At 41.7% G+C, this 25,060-nt stretch overlaps 1 protein-coding gene across 17 annotated transcripts in view; it reads right to left on the bottom strand.

Moving 5' to 3' along the window:
- The window catches only part of OSBPL3 (oxysterol binding protein like 3), a 181,641-nt gene that overhangs the window by 83,007 nt on the left and 73,574 nt on the right, over positions 1-25,060 (bottom strand). For 13 of the 17 annotated variants that reach the window (XR_010158819.1, XR_010158816.1, XR_010158818.1 and 10 more), the window contains exon 2: positions 9,397-9,641. Coding sequence is in view for 12 of the 17 variants with exons in the window: in XM_001160009.7 (XP_001160009.4) it covers positions 9,397-9,492 (96 nt within the window). In the remaining 5 variants the exon portion in view is untranslated. Of the gene's footprint in view, positions 1-9,396; positions 9,642-24,284; positions 24,494-25,060 lie in introns of those variants that run through there. The other 4 variants (XM_063815273.1, XM_063815269.1, XM_063815267.1 and 1 more) reach the window with 3 other exon arrangements.

Raw genomic sequence — 25,060 nt, forward strand, 5'->3', positions numbered from 1 at the left:
AGTTCCCTGTTGGAAGCATAGTTTGCAAATATTTTCTCCCATTTTGCAGGTAGTCTGTTCACGGTTTTCCTTTTGCTGTGCAGAAACTTTTTAGTTTAATTAAGTAGGAAGTGAACATGTCTTTTGATGATTCAGCTCACTACACAGGGCCCCAGGGACCACGGGGCCAAGATGTGCCAGGAATGTGATTCATCTGAAGTAGGAACAGAGAGGAGGTGATTTAGGGTGACGTGGGCTTGTGTACAGATGCAGTGGAAAACACAGCTGAACTTGACGGTAGGGCCAGGGTGTAGGTTTTAGAGGGATGTCAGATGACACTAGGGAAGTCTTCTGTTGTGCCTCTGTCCTACTTCTTGCACTGTCACTTCTGGACCTTTAGTATTTTAATATTATCAAATTACTGAAGCAGACTTTCCCCTCCCCAGGAAAGAGCTATTGAATCGGTCAGCTCAGTTCACATTTGCATCAATAGCTTCTTGAGAACATTCCATTACCTTGTACAGCTGCTATGCTGTGCTCTCAACCAGAGCATCTGGGCCAGGGTTCTGCCTTCCTGTATCTTAAATGTGCCCACTGCCAACCATGAATAAATATATTTATTTTCTTAAGGCATCCCATGCAGTTTTCATCAAAGTAATATTTCTAAATCTCACCCAAATATATTTGCTGTGATTATTATTCCAGAATTGCAGAACAATACAGACAGTTCAGCAACTTTCCGGAAGTGTTTTAAGAGTTCAGTTTCTCGTGATCTTCAGAGTGTGGAATGCAGCTGACAGTCTGTCATTTGTGGATGTGGAGAGGAACAAAGAAGTCCTGACAACTCAAATATGTCATTTGAGCTGATACTTTAACCTCTTCTGATATCAAATGTTTGTTTGTGTCTTATAAGACTTACTCAGAGTGGAAATATATTGAGAGCTCAGTCTTATTTCTTCAGCCTTCCTGCCTCTGAGGTATGTTATAACCATAGGGGTGGCTAAAAGGTCAGCAGTAAGGAGGAGAAGTAAAAGGCCCAGAAAATGAGAATCTAGAAAACTATAAGAACTATATAGTTAATTATTTTTCTCAGTGGGGTCCACTAGAAAACAAACAAACAAACAACAACAACAACAAAAACAGCTCCAGGCAAACAGGGATCCTAAGGCTACTTCAATCATCCACGTTCTTCTTGGCCCTGCATTCATAAAGATGTGAGCTGAGGGAGGCTTGTTTAAATAACAACCATTTGTACATAAGGCATGGAACTTGAATTAACTTCTGAAGAAGTCTTCTAGCATCTAAAGAAACCCAGTGCTCTCCAAACAGTTGGTTGCCGGGTCACCTACCATTTATTAGCCATGGGACTCCAAACAAATCAGTTAATATCTTTGGGCTGTATTTCCTTTCCACAGTGGGGGAAACATTACAGACCTCACTGAGTTGTGCTGAGACTCCAAAGGGTAGCATGAAAGGATATTATGAGCTGTGAAGATGCTATTGGAGAGTTTTCACTTCGAGTGTCCCATGCTGAGTCTTCCTCTGAAAGCAGCCTAGACACAAGCCAAGCTGCCTGCCCCTGCACTGCGCCACCCACCTCCCAGCTGAAAAGATGAAGCAGGGAAGCAGCTGTGACATTGCTTAAGGGCTCCCGGGACTCCTCTGCTCACAAAAGGTGAATGTTTATTTGTCAAACACTTACATAGCACTTCCTACTACAGGCTCTCTTCAAACTAAGCAACCTACACCTAATAAGAAAACAAGGCAGAGAGAGGGTATTAACTTTGTCCAAGATCAAACAACTTATAAACAGCCGGAGATTCAAACACTGGCCGTCTGGCTCCAGAGTTCATGCTCGCTGCCTCTCCTCTTCTATGATCAGCATAGAACAGTGTGAGACAACCACGATGTTTCCAAGGTCCCTCCTCCTTGACTGGACTTTCTTGTGGTGTTTATTCAGCCTATACTGAATACTGAAATAAATTTAGAGATGCTAAATCTTAGTATCTCTAAAGACATTATGAAATTAAAAGAAATAAATGGGGCCAGGTGTGATGGCTCACACTTGTAATCCCAGCACTTTGGTAGGCCGAAGGGGGTGGATCACCTGAGGGCATGGTGGTACTACAGGTGCACACCTGTAGTCCCAGCTACTCAGGAGGCTGAGGCAGGAGAATCGCTTGAACCCAGGAGGCAGAGGTTGCAGTGAGCCAAGATTGCAGCAATGCACTTCAGCCTGGGCAACAGAGTGAGACTCTGTCTCAAAAACAAACAAAAAAAAAGAAAGAAATGGGACTAAGCATTTTCAATACCCAGACAGCTGAAATGATAAACACCTGGACATTATTAAAGTGTTAATTCACTTTTCCCTCCTTGGCAAATTCTTCCCCATTCCACTCACCTGTTTTATGAGTTCCGGCCCTGAGCCCAGCCAGGCTGGGCTCTCTGGAGTGCAGCATAATCTAATACCCTGCATAAATAAGCTCTCATCAGGTGACCCTGGGAGAGTTCAAGCCACTGTAGTTCAGCCCAGAAATAGCAGGGTGACAAGAGTGAATTGCATAATTGTATGGAAACTTACCTAGCAATAGATCTCTCCATTTCAAAACCCCTGCAATCATGAGTGAAGCACTTGTCAATTATTTTGACAGGATTTACTCTCTATTGCTAACTTCTATGCCAAATGCTAACAATACACTTTAAAACTGAATAGAGGCTGTGCTCTCTTTACCACTCATACTCTTTCCAATCAGAGTTGATTTCTTATTTATGATGAACTGTTCGGCTGTCCTGTCCTTCATAGCTTCGTATATCCCTGCTCAGGGCCTTTTAATAACAGGCTCTCAATACATATTGGCTGAAGAAATAAAACTCAAGGCTATAGGACTCTTTTGATAAAGACAAAGCATACTTGGTCATCTTTATCAAGCTAATCTGGCCTCTGGAATGTGTTACTTTGAAAATTCTAGGAAGGAAATGTAAGGGGGCAGTGGGAAAAAGACAAGAGGAAATTGCAATTACTCATATTTTACACATTTTAAAATAGCAATTCTCCCTCCTACTTAGATATTCCTTAACCCACTTAAATGTATCTACAAGACTTTGTGAATGGTAATCTTTCTACTAAGCAACTGCATGTTTATTCATTCATTAATTTAATCTACACTTACTGAATGTTTCCCATATGCTAGTCTAGATGCTTCTTATTTACTGTTTCATTTAGTTCTCAAAAGTAAGCAAAATTATCCAAATTTCACAGCTAAAAAGCTTAGACCCAGAATGTGTTTAAAAAACATGGCAAGGTTATCCAGCAGGCAAAAAGCAAAACCGGTGAGAACAAGCATCAGTTTCTAGAGCTGCGTCTTTACTTTTGTTTCAGACGTTCAATAGAGTAGTTCCTTCACAGACCACAGGTATAGAAGAACATTTATGGATGCCATCATTTGCCAGAATAAAATCAATGGGGAAGCCCTTCTTCATTTTATTACAGATCCTCACAACTGTCATTGGAGTGGAAGAGCTTAAGAATCTGTGGGCTTTTTGCTCCCGCATGTTCTCCATGTATACCTGGCCATACATTCTCACCTGCCCCAATAGAAGGATATTTGTCGCTGGTTTTCAATAAATTCAGTCCGACAATTTGTATCTTCTACATGCAAAGCCCTGTCCTAGGTGCTATGAGAAATAAAAGGATGTATAAACAGGACCCAGTACTTAAACAACCATATACTTTTTTAACCAATGAAGCAATCGAAAGAGGAAAGACGATGGCAGTGTTAAGCATGGTATTAGCCAAGCTCAAGGTTCCAAACCAGAACATTTGTGAAGGCTTCTCTCAAATCCTGTCGAGGGGCCTGGCAGAACTGGGCTGTTCTATTCCTCTGTTCCTTGTCTCTCATGAATCAACTCTAATCAGCCTTTCATCCCCAGGACTGCAAGGAAACCATCTGACAATGACACCAATGACCTGCACAAACCACGGTCATTTTCAGGCATTTTATTTGACCTATCAGCAGCTATTTAAACACAAGTTAATTAAAGAATAGCAATTCACATTTACTATGTAAATGATTTACAATGAGCAAATCTTGGTTTTTATAAAAATCATTTTAAATGCTTAAAGCAATAAATAAAAATTCTTGCTAAGGAAATGACATAATTCAAAAGGGCAGCAGGGTTTCATATGATCATTCTAGCTAAAGGAATAGTGGAGCCAAAACCTGGGATGAGGAAGAACACTGAAGATCCACTTAGAACTCTACAATAATAGGGTATGATTAAGACAGTCAGGAGGGACCAACAACCTATTTTTTTCTTATAGGCAGGGTCCCTTTAGTTCCTACAAGAAAAGTAGATTCCTCTATGGTGAAGACACGATATCTGAAAAGTGATCTACTTCAAAAAGAACCAATTCTGTAGAGTGTCACGGTTTTTGAAACAAGGTCATGTGAGTTCTGCTTCCAGAACTGGCCAAAGTAAAGGCAGCTCATCCATAATTATACCAGTTTCTTAAATTTACAGAGGACTTTTCTCCAAAGACTGTCAATGTCTTTTAGCCACTGAAAACACTCAATTTTCTCTTACCGCATTCCACGGGAAAAAGCAGGAGTTGAGTTTTCCTCCATTTTATGAATGGAGAACTGAGACAACCTACACTTGCCTGAAGTTCATCCAATAACACAATATAAAGATTGCAACAGAGAGCTCTTGATTTTAACTCTTCTCTATCACTAAGGGGTGACAAACACAATGTCCATGCTGTGCTCTCCCTGCCTTATGCCCAGAAGTCACAGCTAAAAACACGGCAATCTTTCCCCTGAATGCAGACTCAGCTGCAAAGTCCTTCTTAACACAATGCTCTGTGCAGCTACTACCAAGAGATAGATGCTGGCATAGAGGGCGAGAGGGGAAAATCATTTACCACCCAAGCAAGGGCAAGGCTTAGCAGGATGGGGTAAGAATTCATCAACTTTTTTCACTTGTTTTAGGTATAGGTTATGCCTAAAGATGTCAAATATAGCCCAATTATTAAACATTCTATTGTATTCGTCACAAAAGCATTTTGTTAATGTGTAGAGTAAGGCATTTTTTATTTTAAAAGTATATATTCACATATACAGTGTATATTTTAGTGGGCTTTTGTACAACACTAAAAAGGTATGAGTGGATACACGTATGATACTGTAAAAGTTCCTGGGAGAAAAAAAGCTAGAACTATTCACTATGGGCATTCAGGACTTTCACAAATAAGAATTGAAGGTCAAATTAATGTTAATTATAATGATAAAAACATACATTTATATTTACTCAGCACCTATCCTGAGTCTGACCCTGGAATAAGTGCTTATTTTTCATCCTTACCACAATGCTATGAGAAAAGAACTATTATTATTCCAATTTTATTGATGAAAAAACTGAGGTTTGGAGAGTTTAAGGTCACAGAACCAATTAATGGGTGGACCCAAGATTGGAGAGTTAATGTTCTAATCACTATGCATACCTTTCTCCTCAAATTATCTTGAAGAGATTTTATTGACAGGTTGTTTTCATACTGGCAAAGTGAGGCTTATTGTTTTTAAAATCTCAGGAGCCCCAGTATTTAAGTTAAAAGACGATAGAACCCTCCTCCTAGGGTTTTCATGGCCCTAAGTTGTACATTTTGTCTTAGGTTAGATGTAAAAATGAAAACACCTAGGTCTCAATCATTTTCTCCTTCAAGGAAGCAAGCTCTTTTAACATAGGTATATAGGTAGGACAGTATCTCTACATAAACACATAGCTCCTTGAGATTTTATATGAATAGGTCTGAGATAGGAAGACCAGGTTCAAGTTTAAGTTCAGTTCAAGAAACAAGGACAAGAGAAAATTCAGCTCCAGAAAGTGAAAGAAAACTAGTGTGGCTGAAGTACAGATACTCTCAAGGTCACCTGGCAATACTGGATGAGAATTTAAGTAAAAATGACTTTAAAAAACCATGTCTTCCAGCTAAGATGGTGTTTTAAGTTCATGCATTTAATGCCCCTTCCCTATTGCCACTCTCACTCCAAATATGGCAAAAATATACAAAATGCCACCCTCACTCCAAATATGGCAAAAATATACAAAGTTATAAACATGTAGGGCTCTTTTGTGTCTGTGTGATAAAGAAACAAGATTAAATATTTCCAAAGAAAATGTGGTGCATATACTTATGCAGTGGACTACTATTCAGCCTTAAAAAAGAAAGACATCTTGTCATTTGCAATCACATGGATGAACTGGAGGACATTATGTTAAGTGAAATAAACCAAGCACAGAAAGAAAAATGCTGCATGATTTCACTTACATGTGGAATCTAAAAAAGTCAAACTTACAGAAACAGAGGATAGAATGGTAGTTACCAGGGTCTGATAAGTTCTGGAGATCTAATGTAACACCATGGCGACTGTAATTAATAATACTGCATTATTTACTTGATATTGGCTATAAAAGTAGATCTTAAATGTTCTTACCACACACACACACACACAAATAACTATGGGGGGTGATGGGTATATTAGCTTGATAATGGGTAATCACTTCCTAATGTGTACATGTATCAAAACATCACATTATACACCATAAATATATACAACTTTCATTTGTCATTTATTAGCTCAACAAACCTGAAAAAAAAAGAATAATGTGGCAAAAAAAGATTAAGTATCTCCATGGATCAGAACCAAATAGAAATGTAAAGTATACTGTAGACAAAGGTGTCCATTAGCCTGTTTCTGAGGGCTAATGAGGAGAAAAATGTCATCAGGAAAAGGCTGGGACCTGAGCCAGGCTCACTACTGGAAATCTGAAACTGTGGAGGGGGAAGCCCCCACACCACAATGAAAGAGAGCTTTAAAGATCTGCTTGCCCAGGGAGAGGTGAGAAGGGAGACACAGCCTCACAGCCAGGTGCTGGGCTATGCTGTCTGGGGCCTGGTGCTGGGTCCATCATCATCATGGAACAGAAGGCCCTTGCGGCAAATATTAGACTTGACTCTGCACTGGGGTCCTGGGAGGTAGGAAGTTGGCAACAGCAAATCCCTAGATGGGTCAGGGTGAGCGCAGAGAAAGAATACATGGAAAACAATCTCTAGATGAAGCTCTAAGCTGCAATTCCAAAGCACATGAGAAAAACTAGCACTAAGAAAAATGACCAATAAAATCAATATCAGATGTATCCCCTCCAGATGAAAGAAAGAAAGCAATTTGAAAATGACTTTAAACTGGTGTTTGAAATACAAGTAGGTATTTGTACAGATTATCTTTAGTTATATTTTCATATTCCTCTAATTAAATTTCTTACTATGTAAATCTTGAAGTTTTAAGTGTTTAACTGGTACTCTTCAGTGACGTGACTGGAAACACAATGTCATCCTTATATTTAGCAACCGACAGACCATCAGAAATGGCTGCGCCCTAAGTGAGGAGAGCTTCAAAGCTTCCTGCACCTCTGCAGCACCTTTAAAGACGGAAGCACAATCTTGGGCCAGTTTGCGAAGGCAGATTGGGTATGGGGGGCCAAGGTGGACCATGTGGATGGAAACACTAAGCATACCCTGGGACAGAACACCTTTCTTCGACAAAAGGATGAGAAAGCAGATGGACCAAGAAAATGACCTCTGGAAATCAAACATGGGCTTTATAACTAACTTCAGGCTGAAGTTAAAATAAACTTAATAAATTCTCCACCTTCTCTGCCACAGAGGAAATATAAGTGTCTCCATTTATAAAGCCACATTATATGCATGTTAAAGCAGGAGACCCTAAATATAAAAGATGACCATTTGATGAATGAGTGACTGACTGACCAAGCATTCCAAGTCGGATAAAAGTTGAGGCATCAAGCACATTCCTCTTACCCTTCATGATGTAACTTCCAAAAAAGCTTTGTGAAAACCAAATCAATTCCAAATAACACACTGAAAAAAGTTTCTGTAGTATTTGATCTGAGAATTTCATTGTACTGTTCCAATTCCTATGGTGTAATCACCACCTGCTACTTAAATGAATCATGTTCTCCCCCTTTATCAAAGAAGGACATAACAATCCCTAGGTGTAAGGAAGATGGCGCAGGTAGGGGATATACCACATGCTGTTTTAATCCCAACCAGAGTTTTGGCTTAGGGAGAAAAATACTCCTGTGGAAAGCTGACAAAGAGGACAAGCACAGTGACCCTCATGAAAACAGAACTGCAGGGAGCCATGATGCATCAGCCAATGACTAATTTTAGTCTTGTCTTTTTTTTTTTTTTTTAATCCCAGAAGGAACCGATGACAGTGCTGACAAAATTCTCCTTAACCCCTCAGGGGAGATCCTGGAAGGCTTCCCAAATGTCAGGTCTGTGGCAAAATCTAATTTCCTGGAATCACAGATTCATGGGTGGCAAAGCTCCTTATCCCAGGCAACGCTCAGTTGGACAGACCCCTGATGATGTGTCATAAATGTGTAGACGTGACTGAGGTGGGAGTTGCTTAATTGCTGCTTCCAATTCTGGAACCAAAGACTCTGGGTGATTTCTCAGGCCAGCATTTTCCATGAGGAAAAGGAAATGCCAACAGAAGCAGCAGGTGCTGAAAAGGCTCAGAGACCACTTTGGTCAGAAATTCAGCTTTCTGACAGCTCATTCTCTCTCCATCTAACTGCTGGGGGAAGAATTATAATGATTAATGTGCATTTACTGCCACTGATCTAAAACCAGCAAATTCTGCCAACAAAGATTTATTAGAAAGGAAACCAAGAAACAATATATAATTACTCAACAGTTATTTAGGAGTTAATTATTCAGTCCTTTGTTTCAGTTCTTTCTTCCTCCTACTTAATTTCTTTGGACCATTTTTCTGTAGATTAGGTTACCTCATCCATTATAGATATAAAGCAGGTGAGACTCGAAGCTACTAACAGGGCAATCTGTGGTTACAAGCTGCCATAAAAGGTCTGATGAAGGGAAGAAAGTTGGGGTGGATATTATAATTACCGGAAAAATGATTGTTTTTTTGTTTTGCTTAGCAGGATATAAAGGAAAGAGTGGGCTCTGAAGCCAAACAGACTGAGCTTTGGTTCTTTCTTTGCTCCTTATTAGCTGTGTGTCCTTGGGCTAGTAACCTGGTCAGTCTGAGTCAGCTTCCTCATGGGGAAAATGGAGATGTTAAAATCTACATTGGGGGACAGTTGCAAGAATTAAATAAAATTATACGAAGAACCAAATGCAGTTCTTCCCACCTGGTAGGCACACATTATTAAAATTATACAGAATTTACTCTCCTCATACAGTCAAGAGATAACCAAAAGTAAATGCTCTTAAACTGAGAAGCAGGCTTTCCCAAGTAAATGTGTGCATTTTAACCAGCAAACTTGATGGCTTACATTTGCATATTAAAATTTACATGAGTTAAACTTTACCTGTCGACTTCCTTGCTTGGAAGAGCAGCTACTTGTGCTCCTTGAAGGTGATACCAATTTTTGGGACACACCAAGGTTCTTCTCATCACTCATCATGGACAGCAAATCACTTGGCCTCGAGACAATCAAAATGCCATCAGATGACAAGGGAGCCGAGAGTATGGAAGTCCCCAGTGGCAGGTGGTTTAGCTCTTATCCAAAGTATTTAAAAAACATTTTGGGTGGCCCAAAGGAAACCCTAAAACCTAAAAAAGAGAAATTAGAAAGAAGGTCAGAGGCATCAGATATCATCTCTAATTTGCCACAAATTGTCTGCAAGTGGCTTAAACATACTACAGATTACAGACTCACAATGTTTAGCTATAGCAGGGGCCGAGAAGGAAAAGAAGCTTTACGCCATTCTCTTACAGGGAATTTTGTATAGGTGGTTTTTCATGTAGCTTTGCAATATAGCAGGCTTAAGAACATTAATACAAAAATTTGAGTCCAGACACATAGAAAATCAGTACTATAAAAAATCTTAAAACACAGTAAGACACCACTTCACATCCACTGTGATAACTATAATAATTTTTTTTAATGGGAAATAACTAGTGTTGGAAAGAGTATGGAGAAATTGGAACCCTCAGACATTGCTGGTGGAACTGTAAAATGGCATAGCCATGGTGGAAAACAGTTTGGTAGCTGTTCTATTTCTCAAAAATTTAAACATAGAATTATCATATGATCCAGTAATTCCAATCCTAGGTATAGATCCAAAAGAAGTGAAAACAGGTGCTCAAACAAAAAGTTGCAGACCAATGTTCATAGCAATGTTATTCACAATAGTCAAAGGTGGAAAGAACCCAAATGTCCATCAACTGATGAATGGATGAACAAAATCTGGTATACACATTCAATGGAATATTATTCAGATATTAAAAGGAATGAGGTACTGATACATGCTATAACATCAATGAACCTTGACAACATTAGGCTAAGTCAAATAACCCAGACACAAAAAAATAAACATTGTATGTTTCCATATGAAATATCCAGAGTTGGCAAATCCATAGAGACAAAAGGCCAATAATTAGTGGTTACTGGGGGGAGAGTAGAGTGACTGCTTAATGGCTACAGTTTCTTTTTGGTGTGATAAGAATGTTCTGGAACTAGGCTGGGCTCAGTGGCTCATGCCTGTAATCCTAACGCTTTGGGAGTCCAAAGTGGGAGGATTACCTGAGGTAAGGATTTCGAAACCAGCCTGGCCAACATGGTGAAACTCTGTCTCTACTAAAAATACAAAAATTAGCCAGGCATGGTAGTGGGTGCCTGTAATCCCAGCTACTCAAGAGGCTGAGGCAGGAGAATTGCTTGAACCCGGGGCGGCGGGCGGGGGGACGGGGGGGTGGAGGCTGCAGCTCTTTGGGAGTCTTGCCCTGATGGAGGGGTTTCTAGTTTTCAAAGAGGAAATGTGGGCCTAGAATCACTGGCTTCTCCCACAGCCCTGGGTTAAGAGTAACTAACATGTTTGGTTTTGGCTTCAGAAAACCAGGACTTTATTTAACACACTAAGTTCAAGTAAATTCTACAGCTTTCCTAAGCAGGTTAACAACATCAAAATATACATACATATATATATATATCTCCAACCCATTCCATTATTAATGTTCACATAGTCTAATTATAAAAAGAAGAGTATCATATATTTGTCTAGGAACCAGCTAGTTAACTATGATATCAAACCTGGCTAATTATCATATACTCTTTCCTACGCCTTCATTAACACTTAGTTCTTCAAAAATAAAAAAGAGTACATTAAAGCAATAAGCTAGAATCAAAACAATGAAAAGAAATACAAAATCTCAGAAAATGAAATTAAGGTGCCCAGAGCCATAGAGCTCAATTCCCATGTTACTCTTAGGTAACTCCCCAAATCTCTTTATTCATTTAGTATTGGATCCAATAATAAGTAAGACTAAAAGCAAACCAGCACCAGCCTCTTCATAAAATTAGCCTTACTGATGGGGGCATGACTAGGTGTACCCGAAGTTAGAAGCAAATGCAATCTAAAAAGTAGCAAGAGAGTACTGTAAAGATATATTAATAGTTTGTGGAAAAGCAGTGTTGGCTGTTGCTGTTTGAGAAAGAGAAAAAAAAAATCAAAAACCTGGTGGGAGCCCCAAATGATGAAATGTGTGTCTGTGCTTGGGGCGGGGAGGGGGCAGCCACTGCTATGGCAACAGATTCCACAGTGGATTAGGAATACCAGCGGAGTGTTTGTGTGTGTGTGTGTGTACAAGCTTTGCTTTTGTTTTTTCTTTAAGGCTGAGGTTCTGTTAAATGAGAGTCTACGAGAGTCTGGGATGAGAGGGGTGTGTGTGCAATGTAAAGGGAGAGAAACATGGGCAATAAATGAAAGTCACAGGAATTCTAAAACCACCAAAACAAAACACCACAACCCTGTCCTAGAGGCAGCTGATACAGGGTCATCTTTATCTCTTTGTCCTGCAGAATTTCACTTGGGAGGCAACAGCCAGGGCTTAGTAGGCCAAATCCAATAGCTATCAAAGTTGGCACTTAGAGCTAAGGGCTCTGCCAGCATGACCCCCTGGTGACCCCTACCCCTGTCTCCTTTCCCCTTCTGGGAAAGAAAGAGAGGGGACCCGCAGCCCCTCCCATGCCCAGCCCCAAGGTGGAGTTCTGGGATTGTTGCCCAGGGAAATATATCTATTTCATCCCCTAGAACCTTCCTGCCTAGCCTCATCAGGAATTTGGTTAAAGCCACCAAAAGCGGCCTAAAAAGTAAAGGAAGTCAAATTCCAAGAGAAGGATATATAGTTGCATGCCACATCATGGAGTTTCAGTCAGTGACAGCCCATGTATACGCTGGTGGTCCCATAAGACTATAATTCTGTATTTTCACCGTACTTTCTCTATGTTTAGTTACACAAGTCCTTACATTGTGTTACTGCTGCCTGCAGTATTCAGGACAGTATCATGCTGTACAGGTTTGTAGCCTGGGAGCAGTAGGCCGTACCACATAGCCCGGGTGTGTAGCAGGCTCTGCTATTCAGGTTTGCTAGGTATACTCTACGATGTTCCCACAACAACGATGAAATTGCCTGATGTCACATTTCTCACAGTGCTTCCTATCTTAAGCAACGCATGACTCTACTTAAAACAGGGAAGAATAAAGAAAGAAGGCAGCAGTAGCCCAAGACTAAGGTATCCCAGGTGCCAAGATGGTCACTTGGATAGAGGCAACTACTGTGTCCACTCTAGGGGACACCACAGGGATGGGCTGGGGTCACCAGAGAGGAGGCCTCGGCAGGATGGTGCATATGAAAGACCCCTGAGTGCTTTCACTCCACCCGGAGACCCTTCCATGGAAAACCTCTAATTCAAAGGGTTTATGGGTTTCAACAATATATGATAATTTCCCTGCTCACAGACTGTGAATAATTTAAGGGCAAACATTTATTTCCACCTTATTTTGTACTGAGAAATAACAGGTATACTAAACTGCACAAATCTTAAGTGCACATACAGAATGTTACACTTGCAAATATTCATATAATCATCAGCTGGATCAAAAAATAGAACATTTACAGCCTGCCAAGAAGGCTTCTTGGTCCCCTGGAGCTGATCTTTTTGCAGATTGCTGTCCCTGAGTAAATCTCTCCTGCAAGTACTTGTCAACATGCCTTAAGGATGGAGAGCTAGGACTTGCCCCAGCTTACAGGAACAGGTTTTATGCCTACTTTGGTGCATTCTGCCTAATGTCAGTGTTTGATGTGTGAGAATTCAGTTTGGGATCTGCTTTTGTTTCAACAAACCACCTGGTGGTGAGGTTGAGGAGGAGAGAACTTATGGCCCTTTCCTTCCTCTAAATCACAGAGGCCACCGAAACCAACACGTGTCAAACACCAGATGCACTTGTGTCAGTTCAAAAATGCCCTGTTTGTGCCTCTAAGATGAGCTTCATCGTCTCTCACCACTGCCACCCACCTTTGAGAAGCTGATGGGTCAGGACTGTGTGAAACGCTAGTGTTTTGGTTAAAAGTCAAATGGACACATGACATGCAAACATAAGCTGTCCTGGGGCTTCCACTAGGAAAAGAGAACCCTGATTTCTACCCAGAATGGGGAAGAATAAATGACCAACGCACTGTCAAGTATTTTGGCAACAAAAGCTGATTTTAAGACTCATGTTAGTAGGTTTCACTTAGAAAAGATAACACAATTTGGGAAAAGATGTAAAGGTGACATTACATACTATATATGTGTGCTGGAAGGAGTCAGACCTAGGTTTGAATTGGTGTTTCCTTATTACAAACTCTGTGCACCTTGACAAATGTATTAAGCTCTCTGATTTATATTTTTTCCTGTATAAAATGGGGAATAATAATAGCCACCCCAGAAAATTAGAAGGATTTGGCCAGGTGGAGTGGCTCATGCCTATAATCCCAGCAATTTAGGAGGTGGACGCGACTGGATTACTTGAGTTCAGGAGTTCAAGACCAGCCTGGCCAACATGGTAAAACCCCATCTCTACTAAAAATACCCAAATTAGCCGAGCATGGTGGTGCATGCCTGTAGTCCCAGCTACTCAGGAGGCTGAGGCAGGAGAACTGCTTGAACCTGGGAGGCAGAGGTTGCAGTGAACTGAGATTGCACCACTGCACTCCAGCATGAGAGGGAAGGAGGGAGAGAGGGAGGGAGGGAAGAGAGGGAGGGAGGGAGGGAAAGGAAGGAGGGAGGGAGGGAGGAAGGCAGGCAGGCAGGCAAGAAGGAAGGAAGGAAAATTAGAAGGATTAAATAAGAAAATGAGGATACAGTGTCTGGCTTTGGAATAGAATAGACACTCAACAGATGTAAAGGCTCAGGGCCTCCTCTCTCCTGGCTTCCTGAAAGTGGCAGGTGCAGCACAAGATAAGAAGCTCTACCCCTCCTTCAACTACAAACAAATAAAGATGGCAGAATCTTAAAACATGTGTGTCCTTCAACATATTAACATCTCCCAAAATCCGTAATGCGAGTGTGAACAGACTAGTGTTAAAGCGTTAAAGCAGTGTGCTTACTTTGGAAGAAGACATAAATGCAGAAAGATAAAAGCCACAGAATTCATCACCACTAGCTCTCCAAAAAAGCAACATTATCTGGTAGATTGCAAAAAGTGGCATATAACACAGCTACTTATTAATCCATTAGGCCTGGGGGTCTGCACTCAGACACTTGGCCATGTTTTGCTTGAGAAACAGATTTTGCTTCCATAGTTGGAAACGACTTTCATGAAGGCCAGATGGCATATAATTCCAAATAGTTTGCAATTTCCCAGTAAAATATATAAAGAAATTATGTCCTGAATTAACGTTAGAAATTTTTTAGGTGGGATATCTATTTCTGGTCTTTAGTAAAATAAAATTATTCAAATCCCAGTTATGCATCTTTTTACAAATGGTACCCTCTGAAACACCCTGATTTCAAAAATGTTACATGGTCAAAAGCAGGGCTTTGGTTATTTGGCTTTAAGCACCACAGACCAGAGATTCAGCATCAGAAGTTTCTGGAAGCAGGTTCTAATCACAACTTCAGATACCGATCGGTGATCCCGGACCTCTGAAGGGCTGTCCATGTGTCCGAACTATCTGAACTGCTGGTCTGATCCAAAGACACCCATACCTGACTGTTTCTGGGAGAGGAGTACTAAGTTTCTGGGACATGAGTACTAAGGCTCGGTGTCCACAGAAGTCCCTTCCTTAAAGTCTAACAATTCCTCCACAAACCATTTTTTTTTTAAATCTTATTCTCACTTTTGGCAAGACAGGAGTCAAGAGGCCTAAAGACTCAAATGCTTACTCTGGCACAATAGAGTATCCATTTCTATTCCCTGCTCCATCCATGGCCTTCACAATCCACTTCTTCAGGGGACATCAGATTGCTCAGAGCCCAATCCAGCAACAGAAATGCACCTGGTGCATATTTGAAGCGTGCAGCTTCCATGAGACAAAAAGCTGGACAATGGTATCTGGCTGTCAGTTTAGGCTGGAACCATTTATTTGTCATCACTGAGTAAACAAAACAACAAGCGCAATAACACCAGTCATTAGAATCATGGAGCCTAATAACGAATTCTAGCCCAACCTCCGGCTTAAACAAAGCAAGAACTCCCTCTATAACATGGCTAGATCATCACTGCTTGACCACTTCCTGTGACAGAAACAAGGCACTCCATTTCACCTTTTTAAAAATCTATTCTAGACAGTTTGTCATCATTTAGAGCTGAAATAATGACTCACTATAATTTCATGCGCTGCTCCTAGATTTGCCCTTGGTAACTACATAGAACAAGACAGAACTTTTTTTTAACCATAACCTGCACTGAAACCACCACCATCCCCACGTCCCACCCAGCAAATCTTTTCTTCTCCAGACTAAACAGCCGCATTGTCATCATCATCCATTTCTTATGGGACGTGGATCAAGAGCCCTTGTGATCCCAGATGTTCAACTTTGATCACCCTTCAATTTGTGCTTCTCTAACAGTGATGCCCAGATTTAAAGACAAGCTCCAGGTGTGGTCTGGACAGAGCAGAAGAGAAGGCAATGACAATCTTCCTGGCCTCAACCACACTGCAACTGTTAATACTGCTGGATTTGCCTTAGCTTTGGGGGAACTTGCATCTCTTTCCAGCTCTCAGTGTTCTTACTGGGACTGTCAGGTCATAGGGATTTCTGAGAAGTTGGGCTTCCTTCTTTCTGAAGTGGACTCCTTTACTTCCTTTAACTAAAATTCAGGACTTGACTGTTCTATTATTATTACCATCATTATAATCATTATTAAATTATCGCATGTTAATTTTGACCCATGTCAAGATATTTCTGGAGACCAATGGTCACTGGCTGACTTCTTTGTTACGGCATACATAGATTGCACAGGCATATGAAATCTATACTCACCCAAGTAAATTATACTTGGAGATTTAGTAACGAGAAGAGCACCAAGGGCATGGAGGTCTCTGCAGCCTGACATTAATTTGTTTGTTAATTAGCATTTCTGCATACAAATGCATACGACCCACTATAAATGCCCATAACTATACAATCACCTATAATTTCTCAAAGTGTCCAGATCCACCTTCTTCAAAGTCTTCCGGATTCTTATTTAAGATGCAGATTTTGCTCCACTTTAGATGAGTTGAATCACAATTTCTATCTAGAGACAGGCCTGATAATCTGCATGTTTAACACATGCCCTGGGTGATTTTTGCTTAAAGTTTGAGAACGTAACTGACTTAGCCTGTAGCTTTCAACCTTTCTTATTTGACTCCAAGCCAATCCTTCTATTTGTGTATGTGTGAAGTGGCAGAGGGTAGGAAGCTAAAACCCTCTTTTATTATCGTAGTCCTGTGGTTTTTAAAGAGGGGCCCTAAGACTTGCAGCATCATTATCACCTGGGACCTTGTTAGGAATGCAAAATCTCTGACCCTACCACAGACCAACAAAATCAGGAACTGAGAGGGGGACCCTGGGATCTGTTTTTCACAAGTTCTCCAGGTGACCTGAATGCACAAGTCCAAAACCACTGCCACAGGTTAATATTACAACCATGGCATAGAATCTTTCGGCCTTTGGTATACAGCAGGTCCTCGAGTAATGTTGTTTTATTTAACTTTGTTATTTAGAAGTTTGGTGATGTTTTTGTGACCAGAAATATGCCACAGGAAATATGCCATTGTTTTTATCAATTAGCCTATGGTAAAATTAGCTTCGTATATATCGTTTCACTTGAAGCCACAGTTTCCAAGAACTTATCAATGAAGATACATGAGGACTTAGTGTACATTTGTCAGGGATTAGAGTAGACCCCGAGTTCTTTTCTGGGAAAGATTTTGTCCCACTCCTTAGCTACTCCTTAATCAAGGGATGGCAAGTACCAGACACATGTGCTTCCAGTTTCCACTCCCAAGCTTTGTCATCATGGCAAAATTCCTCAATCAGCTCTCCAGAAAACTAAAAGACAGAGTTGGCTGGCCAGGCGTGGTGGCTCATGCCTGTAATCCCAGCACTTTGGGAGGCCAAGGTAGGTGGATCGCTTGAGCTCACGAGTTCAAGACCAGCCTGGGCAACAAGGCGAAACCCCCATCTTTACAAAAAATATTAGGTTGGTGTGAAAGTAAGTGCGGATTTTGCCATTGGCACGAACCTAATACAAAAATTAGCTAGGCATGCTAGTGCACACCTGTAGTATCAGCTACTGGGGAGGCTGAAGTGGGAGGATGACTTGAGTCTGGGAGGCGGAGGTTGCAGTGAGCTGAGGTTTTGCCACTGCACTCCAGCCTGGGCTACAGAGCCAGACCTTGTCTCGAAAAAAAAAAAAAGAGAGAGAGAGAGAGATGGCCAGGTGTGGTGGCTCACACTTATAATCCCAGCGCTTTGGGAGGCTGAGGCAGGCGGATCACGAGGTCAGGAGTTCGAGACAGCCTGGCCAACATGGAGAAACCCTGTCTCTACTAAAAATACAAACATTAGCCGGGCACAGTGGCAGGCGCCTGTAATCCCAGCTACTCGGGAGGCTGAGGCAGGAGAATTGCTTGAACCCAGGAGGTGGAGCCGAGATGGCGCCACTGTACTCCAGCCTGCAGTGAGCCGAGATGGCGCCACTGTACTCCAGCCTGGGTGACAGAGCAAGACTCCATCTCAGAAAAAAAAAAAAAGAGAGAGAGAGTTGGTAAGACAGATCTAACCTGCTAAGATGCATTCCCTTATCCTGATTAAGAGCCATGATTTCATAGGACATTAGCTGCAATCTGGTCATAAAAGTCAACACATATGTACCTGTCTTTGATCCTCAACACAAAACACCCATGCACCAGGCTCTTGCCAAACATTATAACTTTGAACTATGTACTGTCCAGACTTTATCATTCAGTGGATCACACTCTGAGTGCATACTGAAACTACGTAAGACACTTTCAAAAATGCTGATAAACAGACCCTATCCTAGGTCTATTATGTTGAAATCTCTGGTGGGGCCAGGCTTTGGTATTCCTAAACCTCCACAGGTATTTCTGGTGTAGGACCAGGGTTGACAAGGTGCTTCTGGGCTGTGAGCCACCATTAAATGATCCAAAAAGACAAGACAATGTGTGCACCAAGTTCAAGCTGTATCATCTGATAATGGAACTACCCTATTCTGATCACTAAGAACTGCTTTCCCTGCATTGTCTTCTAGGAGTATAACCATGACCTACAATGAGATAATTGCTGCCAATAAATAAATAACCAACCCACTGTACGATACTGGGAAATTTTGTAGAGCAGTAATAATAAAGACTAAAAGCTGTGGACTCAAACTGCCCAGGTTCAAGGCCAGCCTTACTAAGTTGCTTTAGGCAAGTTTTTAGTCTCTCTAGATCTCAATTTTTCATTTGCAAAATGGGAATAATTAAAGGATCTCCCTGAAAGGGGTTGTTGAGGTGATTAGATGAGCTAATGCATATAAGACCATTTAGAAGGCAATCACATTGCTATAAGTTAGGTAGTGTAGGATGTACTGGTCACTATCCTGCACAACATCACAATAGGTATTTTACTCTTTTAATCAGAAAAACACAAAGGATATATACAAATACTCATATTACTATCATCCAAAATTAACAGGTCTCCACACATATATACCCACCATTTTTCTGGGTTTTTTTAAACTTAACTTCTTTCTGCAACTGGCTTATTTTCACTGAAAATTATTGCACACACAAAAACACACATTCTGTTCCATTCCTGCAACATGACTATGTCTTGAACTTCCTCGTTCAGTTGTTTCTGACTCTTTCCTACTAAAGATGCTGATGCAATGAACAAACTTGTATCTGCTCCCCGTGAGGCTGTGATGATAATTTTCTAAAGCAAGTGGAACTGCTGCATCTTAAGGTAGGACTAGTTTTAGTTTTACTAGATATTCCAAATTGCTATTCAAAACGGCCACACCAACTTACACTGTACAGAGGCTTCTTTTAAATGTCTCTTCTATGGTCATTTACAAGAGAAAATAAATAAATAATAATAATAATAATAATAATAATAATAATAAGGAAAGGACTCTTGAATGCCACACCTAAACGACTGGCTTATTCTTAGCTTTTAGAGACTGTGAACAGAGCACCTCCCTCTTTGAGGTACTAGGATGGACAGAGGGTCAAATTGATGGCTCACCACTGATAATCTTCAGTAGCAAGAGATGAGTATTTCTCTGTGCTTGGCTTCCCTCTATTGTCACTGTGCTCCAATTCTCTCAACTATGGACTTTTTCCATGTGCAGTATGTGTATTATTGGAGGCCACTTCAAAAACTCCGTGGAATAAGACAATGTGTAAATAAATTACTTTTTCTTAAGTTAGACAGTAAGACAAGGTGCTGCTGGGCTGTTGGCAAGATGTTCTGGTACTGGTGGTTTTCTAACTGGCAAAAACCACAATGACTTGTGTACCAACCTAATACTTGGCTTCCAACACTAGGATGCCTTCCATTTCATCTTCTGGGTGAGCCCTATGGCTCCCAGCCTCAACTTGACAGTTCCTATGGCCACAGACATCCTTAGAACGAGTGAAAAATGAGGAAAGCGTGGACTCACACTCACAAATAATAGCCTCTAGCTCACAGAATCAGAAAGCCACATATCAAAGATACTTGCCAGTGAAGAAAGGAAGAGATCAAGAGAGACCCAAGTGGCCAATGTTGCTTACTACTAGCCTTTTGAAGTTCACCGATAGACAACTCAAAGCTGATAGGATTCCTGGGAGAGCGCACTTGCAGGCAGATTGGGAGAAGGAGGGAAAGATAATTTCCAAATGATTTTTATGCAAATGTAACCCTATCCTTCACCAGAAGAAATGCTATTGACTCAGATCTTGGTTTTCTACCTTGTTCACAAGGGTATCACCAAATAGATATGTTGATGAATACCTCAAGCGGACTTTTCAGAAGTCTGACATCTTCCTTAAAAAAAGAGAAAGATGTTTGCTACACATCCACCCCTGTGTCTGCCAACACTCAATACCTGAATGCCGAGGGCTTTGCTCCAATGCTGAGTCCCTCCTCCTGGTCACATGGGCCTCACTATTGGCACATGTCCCCTGACCCCTGACCACAGACGTCACTCGGGACAGTGGGTTTTGCTGTAGGGTTGACTTCATCAGGCTGTGTCCTCCCCACTGGCTACCATGTTCTCACCACCAAATTTTTTTTTTTTTTTTTTTTGAGACAGACTCTCACTCTGTCACCCAGGCTGGAGTGCAGTGGTGAGATCTCGGCTCACTGCAACCTCTGCCTCCCAGGTTCAAGCAATTCTCATGTCTCAGCCTCCTGAGTAACGGAGATTGCAGGTATATGCCACCACAGCTGGCTGATTTTTGTATTTTTAGTAGAGATGGGGTTTCACCATGTTGGCCAGGCTGGTCTCAAACTCCTGACCTCAAGTGATCCATCCACCTCAGCCTCCCAGAGTGCTGGGATTACAGGTGTGAGTCACTGCACCTGGCCACTGGATGTTTTCTTAACAGCATGACAAGGAAGACTTACTCCCTCTTCCTAACAAAGCAAGTAGTTTTGGAGGGGAGAAGTGGGACAGAAAAAGTACAGTTGAAATGTTAAAATGTAACTGTCAACTCTTTTAGTGAAAAGAAAATGTGGTATATACAGTCAGCCCGCAGTATCTGCAGGTTTCACATCCGTGGATTTAGCCAACCACAGAGCAAAAGTATTCCAGCAATAACAATACAACAATGAAAATACACAGATTTTAAAACAACACAGTACAGCAACTATTTACATAGCATTTACACTGTGTTAGGTATTGTAAGTAATCTAGAAATAGTTTAAATATACAGGAGGATGTGCATAGGTTACGTGCGAATACTTTGCCATTTTATATCAGGAACCTGAACATCCATGAAATTTGGTATTTGTGGCGATCACCAAACCAGTACCCCATACAGCTGTACATACCACAGAGTATTATTCAGCTGTAAAAAACTAAAGAAATCTTACAATGGGCAATAACACGGATGACTCTGGAAGACATTATGCTAGGTGAAATAAGCCAGTCATAGAAGGACAAATACGGCATGATTCCACTTATATGAGATATTTAAAATAATCAAATTCATAGAAACAGAAAGGAGAATGGTGGCTGTCAGGGGCTGGGGGGAGGGGAGAATGCCAGTTATTGCTTAATGGATACAGAGTTTCAGTGAAGTGTTCTGATCATAACATACAGGTGTGTGTGTGTGTGTGTGTGTGTGTGTATAAAGTTAAGAGGAACTAGAACAGTGTACTGCCAGGCTCATAATCAAGAGTGTTGCACAACCATGCTGGAATAATGCCTGGAGGACTGGTATCAGGAGCAACCCAAGGCTTGCAAACAGCAGTGGTGAAAACTAAAGGGCTTTGTGGACACATAGCCAGAGCCAGATGCACAAATAGAAGATAAGCTTCTGGGTGTGGAAACTCTCTTCACAAAGCATCGGGGGTCAAGAGGATTGCTCCAATCCCACTTGTTTTCCATCTTTTTTCTTAAAGGAGACGTACTAACGGGAAAGAATAAAATAACCACAGGGAAGACAAACTTGAAACCCACGACAGAGAAGAGATAGGAAATGTGCATCCAGCTCTGCTAAATGGGTTCTGGATACCAATTTAGCCCAAACAGATGAGGGGACTGAATGACTTCAGTCTTCATGGGACCTGACAGTAAGCTATGCCGGATGAGGGAGAGTGAGATAGGTATCAGAAAATGAAAATTGGGTAGATTCTGTGAAGATTATTAGAAACAGACAGGAAATTTCTGAAAAGTCTAGACCAATTATTACCAACCCTGGCTGCAAACTAGTGAAGAGCTTTTACAAAACACTGCTGCCCAGGCCCCAGCCCAGAGTCCATGACTGAAGTGGAATAAGCTCCGTAGGACATTCTGACAGGCGTCCAGGGCTAAGAGTCATGACTCCATACTGATGAGTGTGGGCTCCAAAACTATTCTCTTTGATAGGAAGAGGGCGTAAGTCTTCCTTGCCATGCTGTTAAGAAAACATCCAGTGGCCAGGCGTGGTGGCTCATGCCTGTAATCTCAGCACTTCGGGAGGCGAGGTGGGCGGATCACTTGAGGTCAACAGTTCAAGACCAGTCTGGCCAACATGGTTGAAACCCTGTCTCTACTAAAAATACAAAAGTTAGCCAAGTGTGGTGGCGGGGACCTGTAATCCCAGCTATTTGGGAGGCTGAGACAGGAGAATTGCTTGAATCTGGGAGGCAGATGTTGCTGTGAGCTGAGATTGTACCACTGAACTCCAGCCTGGGTCAGACTCCATCTCAAAAAAAAAGAAAACACCCAGAGTCACAGCACCATGATCTCCTGGAGAAGCAGAACAAGTAATAGGAAACTAATATAAAGAGGCCTCCCTCCTGTCCTCATCTGCATAGTGAGTCATTCTGGGCTCAGCAGGCATCATCACGGAGCAGGTAGGAGGTTCCATCACTGGGGGCCTAGGCATCATTGGCATGTGACCTCCCATGGCAGCCTCATTCCAGGAGCAGGTCCCACTGGCATCATCCCAGGAGGAGGAGAACCCATCACTGACATCATGGGAGGGCCACTTATAGGAGGTGCAGGCATCATACCAGGGCAAAGAGGAGCCGGGAGACTTGCGAGGAGGTGGGATCATTGCCCCTGCTGGGGAGAGGCAGAGAATGGAGTAGGAGGAACCTTTCCTTGTTGAAGTGCAGCCATTGTTTCGTCCATCAGGCTCTGAGCCTGCTCTTCCACCCCATTCTGACAGCAGTCTTTCATATTCTCTTTGTAGATATGACTGTAGAGTATCTTTTGCACAGATGAAGAGTCATGAGTGAGGTATTTATTGCAGTAGTCACAATCACACATGGCCATGTTGCTCTCCAGGCCATTGGCCACTCTGTTCCTACCACAGTGTCTTCATACATTCATCTGTTGATGGACATTTAGGTTGTTTCCACATCTTGGCTATCATCAACAGTGCTTCTGTGAACACAGGAGTGCTGATACCTCTTAACTTTAAAGTGCTGCTTACTGTCTCCTTTTCTCTCCCAGTTCCATGGGCACTCACCAAAGTTTTGTCCCTCATCCACTTCTCTCTATGCACTTCAGCTCTTGATCATCTTTACAGGCCCCTTGCCTTAGTAAAGCCTCTACACTGCTCCCTACCCCCACACTCCAGTCCCCAGCCTGGTGTTGGCCCCTGGATTCATCACTGGAACAGCAAGCCTATGCTCATTACTCCCTCATGCTGATATTAATACCTGCCACTGGCTTCCCTGACTCTGATTAAGACACCCACCCTCTACTAATCCAACCAAACTCCCTCTCCCAGAGCCCCCAGTAGTGTAGATTCTATCTCTCCCTGACACTGACCTCATCACCCCCCAATGTGTTTTATATTCTTCTATTCTCAAAACAACCTATCCATTTTAGACCACCATTAGGCCCTGCAATTGACTCCACATTTTCTCTCCCAGCACTTCAATCCTTATATCCATTCCCTAGTTCAATTTATTGCCAGGCTCTCCCCTGCTCCAAATTCCCAATGCCTACAAGCTTAAGTAAAATAGCAAGGCCTGGCAGGCAAAACCCTCCACTACATAGTTGCATTTCACTGGTTTTGGACTCTGGCTCTACCTCTCACTCTGTGGCTAAATGTCTGAGTTGCTTCGTCATGTGAAAGCAGGCATGAATAACTGTACTAACCTCACAGGGTTTTGTGAAGATTGACTAAAATAATGCATGTAAAACACTCAGCATAGTCCTTGCCAGACATCACTCAGTTACACTTTGGCTGTTATTACTCAAATTTCATCTCTAACAACTCATATATACATACCCTGTATTCTGCACTCTCCCTTTCTCCTAGTGAGTCCTTCTTTATGGAGCACCCTCCATAAAGACGGAGACTTTCTCTCTTCCATCTGTGGCAAAGTCCTCCATCTTCCGAAGATCACTTTCAGCATTGCCTTTTCCATGAAGCCTTTTCTCAACCCCTCTCCCACCCCAAATGCGTTTGTTTCCTCTTGGACTCTGCTTTCCTTTTGCGCTACCTGAAAGTATTAGTCACGTTTCCTGCACTCTGACTCACTCTTCATATCCTGACTGCTAGATGTTGGGTCTATATCTCACTCAGGACTGCATTTTATTCACGTCTACATTCTGTGGAAAGTAATTTACAAAGACTGGTAGCAATCTTTGTTGAGCCAAGGAAAGAGTTCTCAGTGTGAGCACATTTATTTATTCCCATAGGAGACTTCTGTCTTTACTGTTCACTGGAATCATTTGGGATTACTTATGTATTTCAGAATATTTCAGCTATTCCTTCCTTGTGAGATCTCCTTGCCATTTTAAGTCCTTGGCCACAAGAGACATCATTTCTCTCTTTTCTCTGACTTGTTTCAAATATTTCTAGTACCATAGAGATGTTATGCCCAAAGCATCCTTCTTTGGGGATTTCATTTCCTGGTTCCTGCCACTTTCCATCACTGATTAATGCTTCCTTGTTGGCTCAGAAAGAAACCCAGAGCTATCATTCTCTGCATTATTTTTTCAGTCTTCTTAAAAATTAAATGATCGGCAAAACAAGTCAAGAGTTTATCAGAAGTTAGCCGA

The sequence above is a fragment of the Pan troglodytes genome, chromosome 6 (assembly GCF_028858775.2).
Source record: "Pan troglodytes isolate AG18354 chromosome 6, NHGRI_mPanTro3-v2.0_pri, whole genome shotgun sequence".
Classification (NCBI taxonomy): Eukaryota; Metazoa; Chordata; class Mammalia; order Primates; family Hominidae; genus Pan; species Pan troglodytes.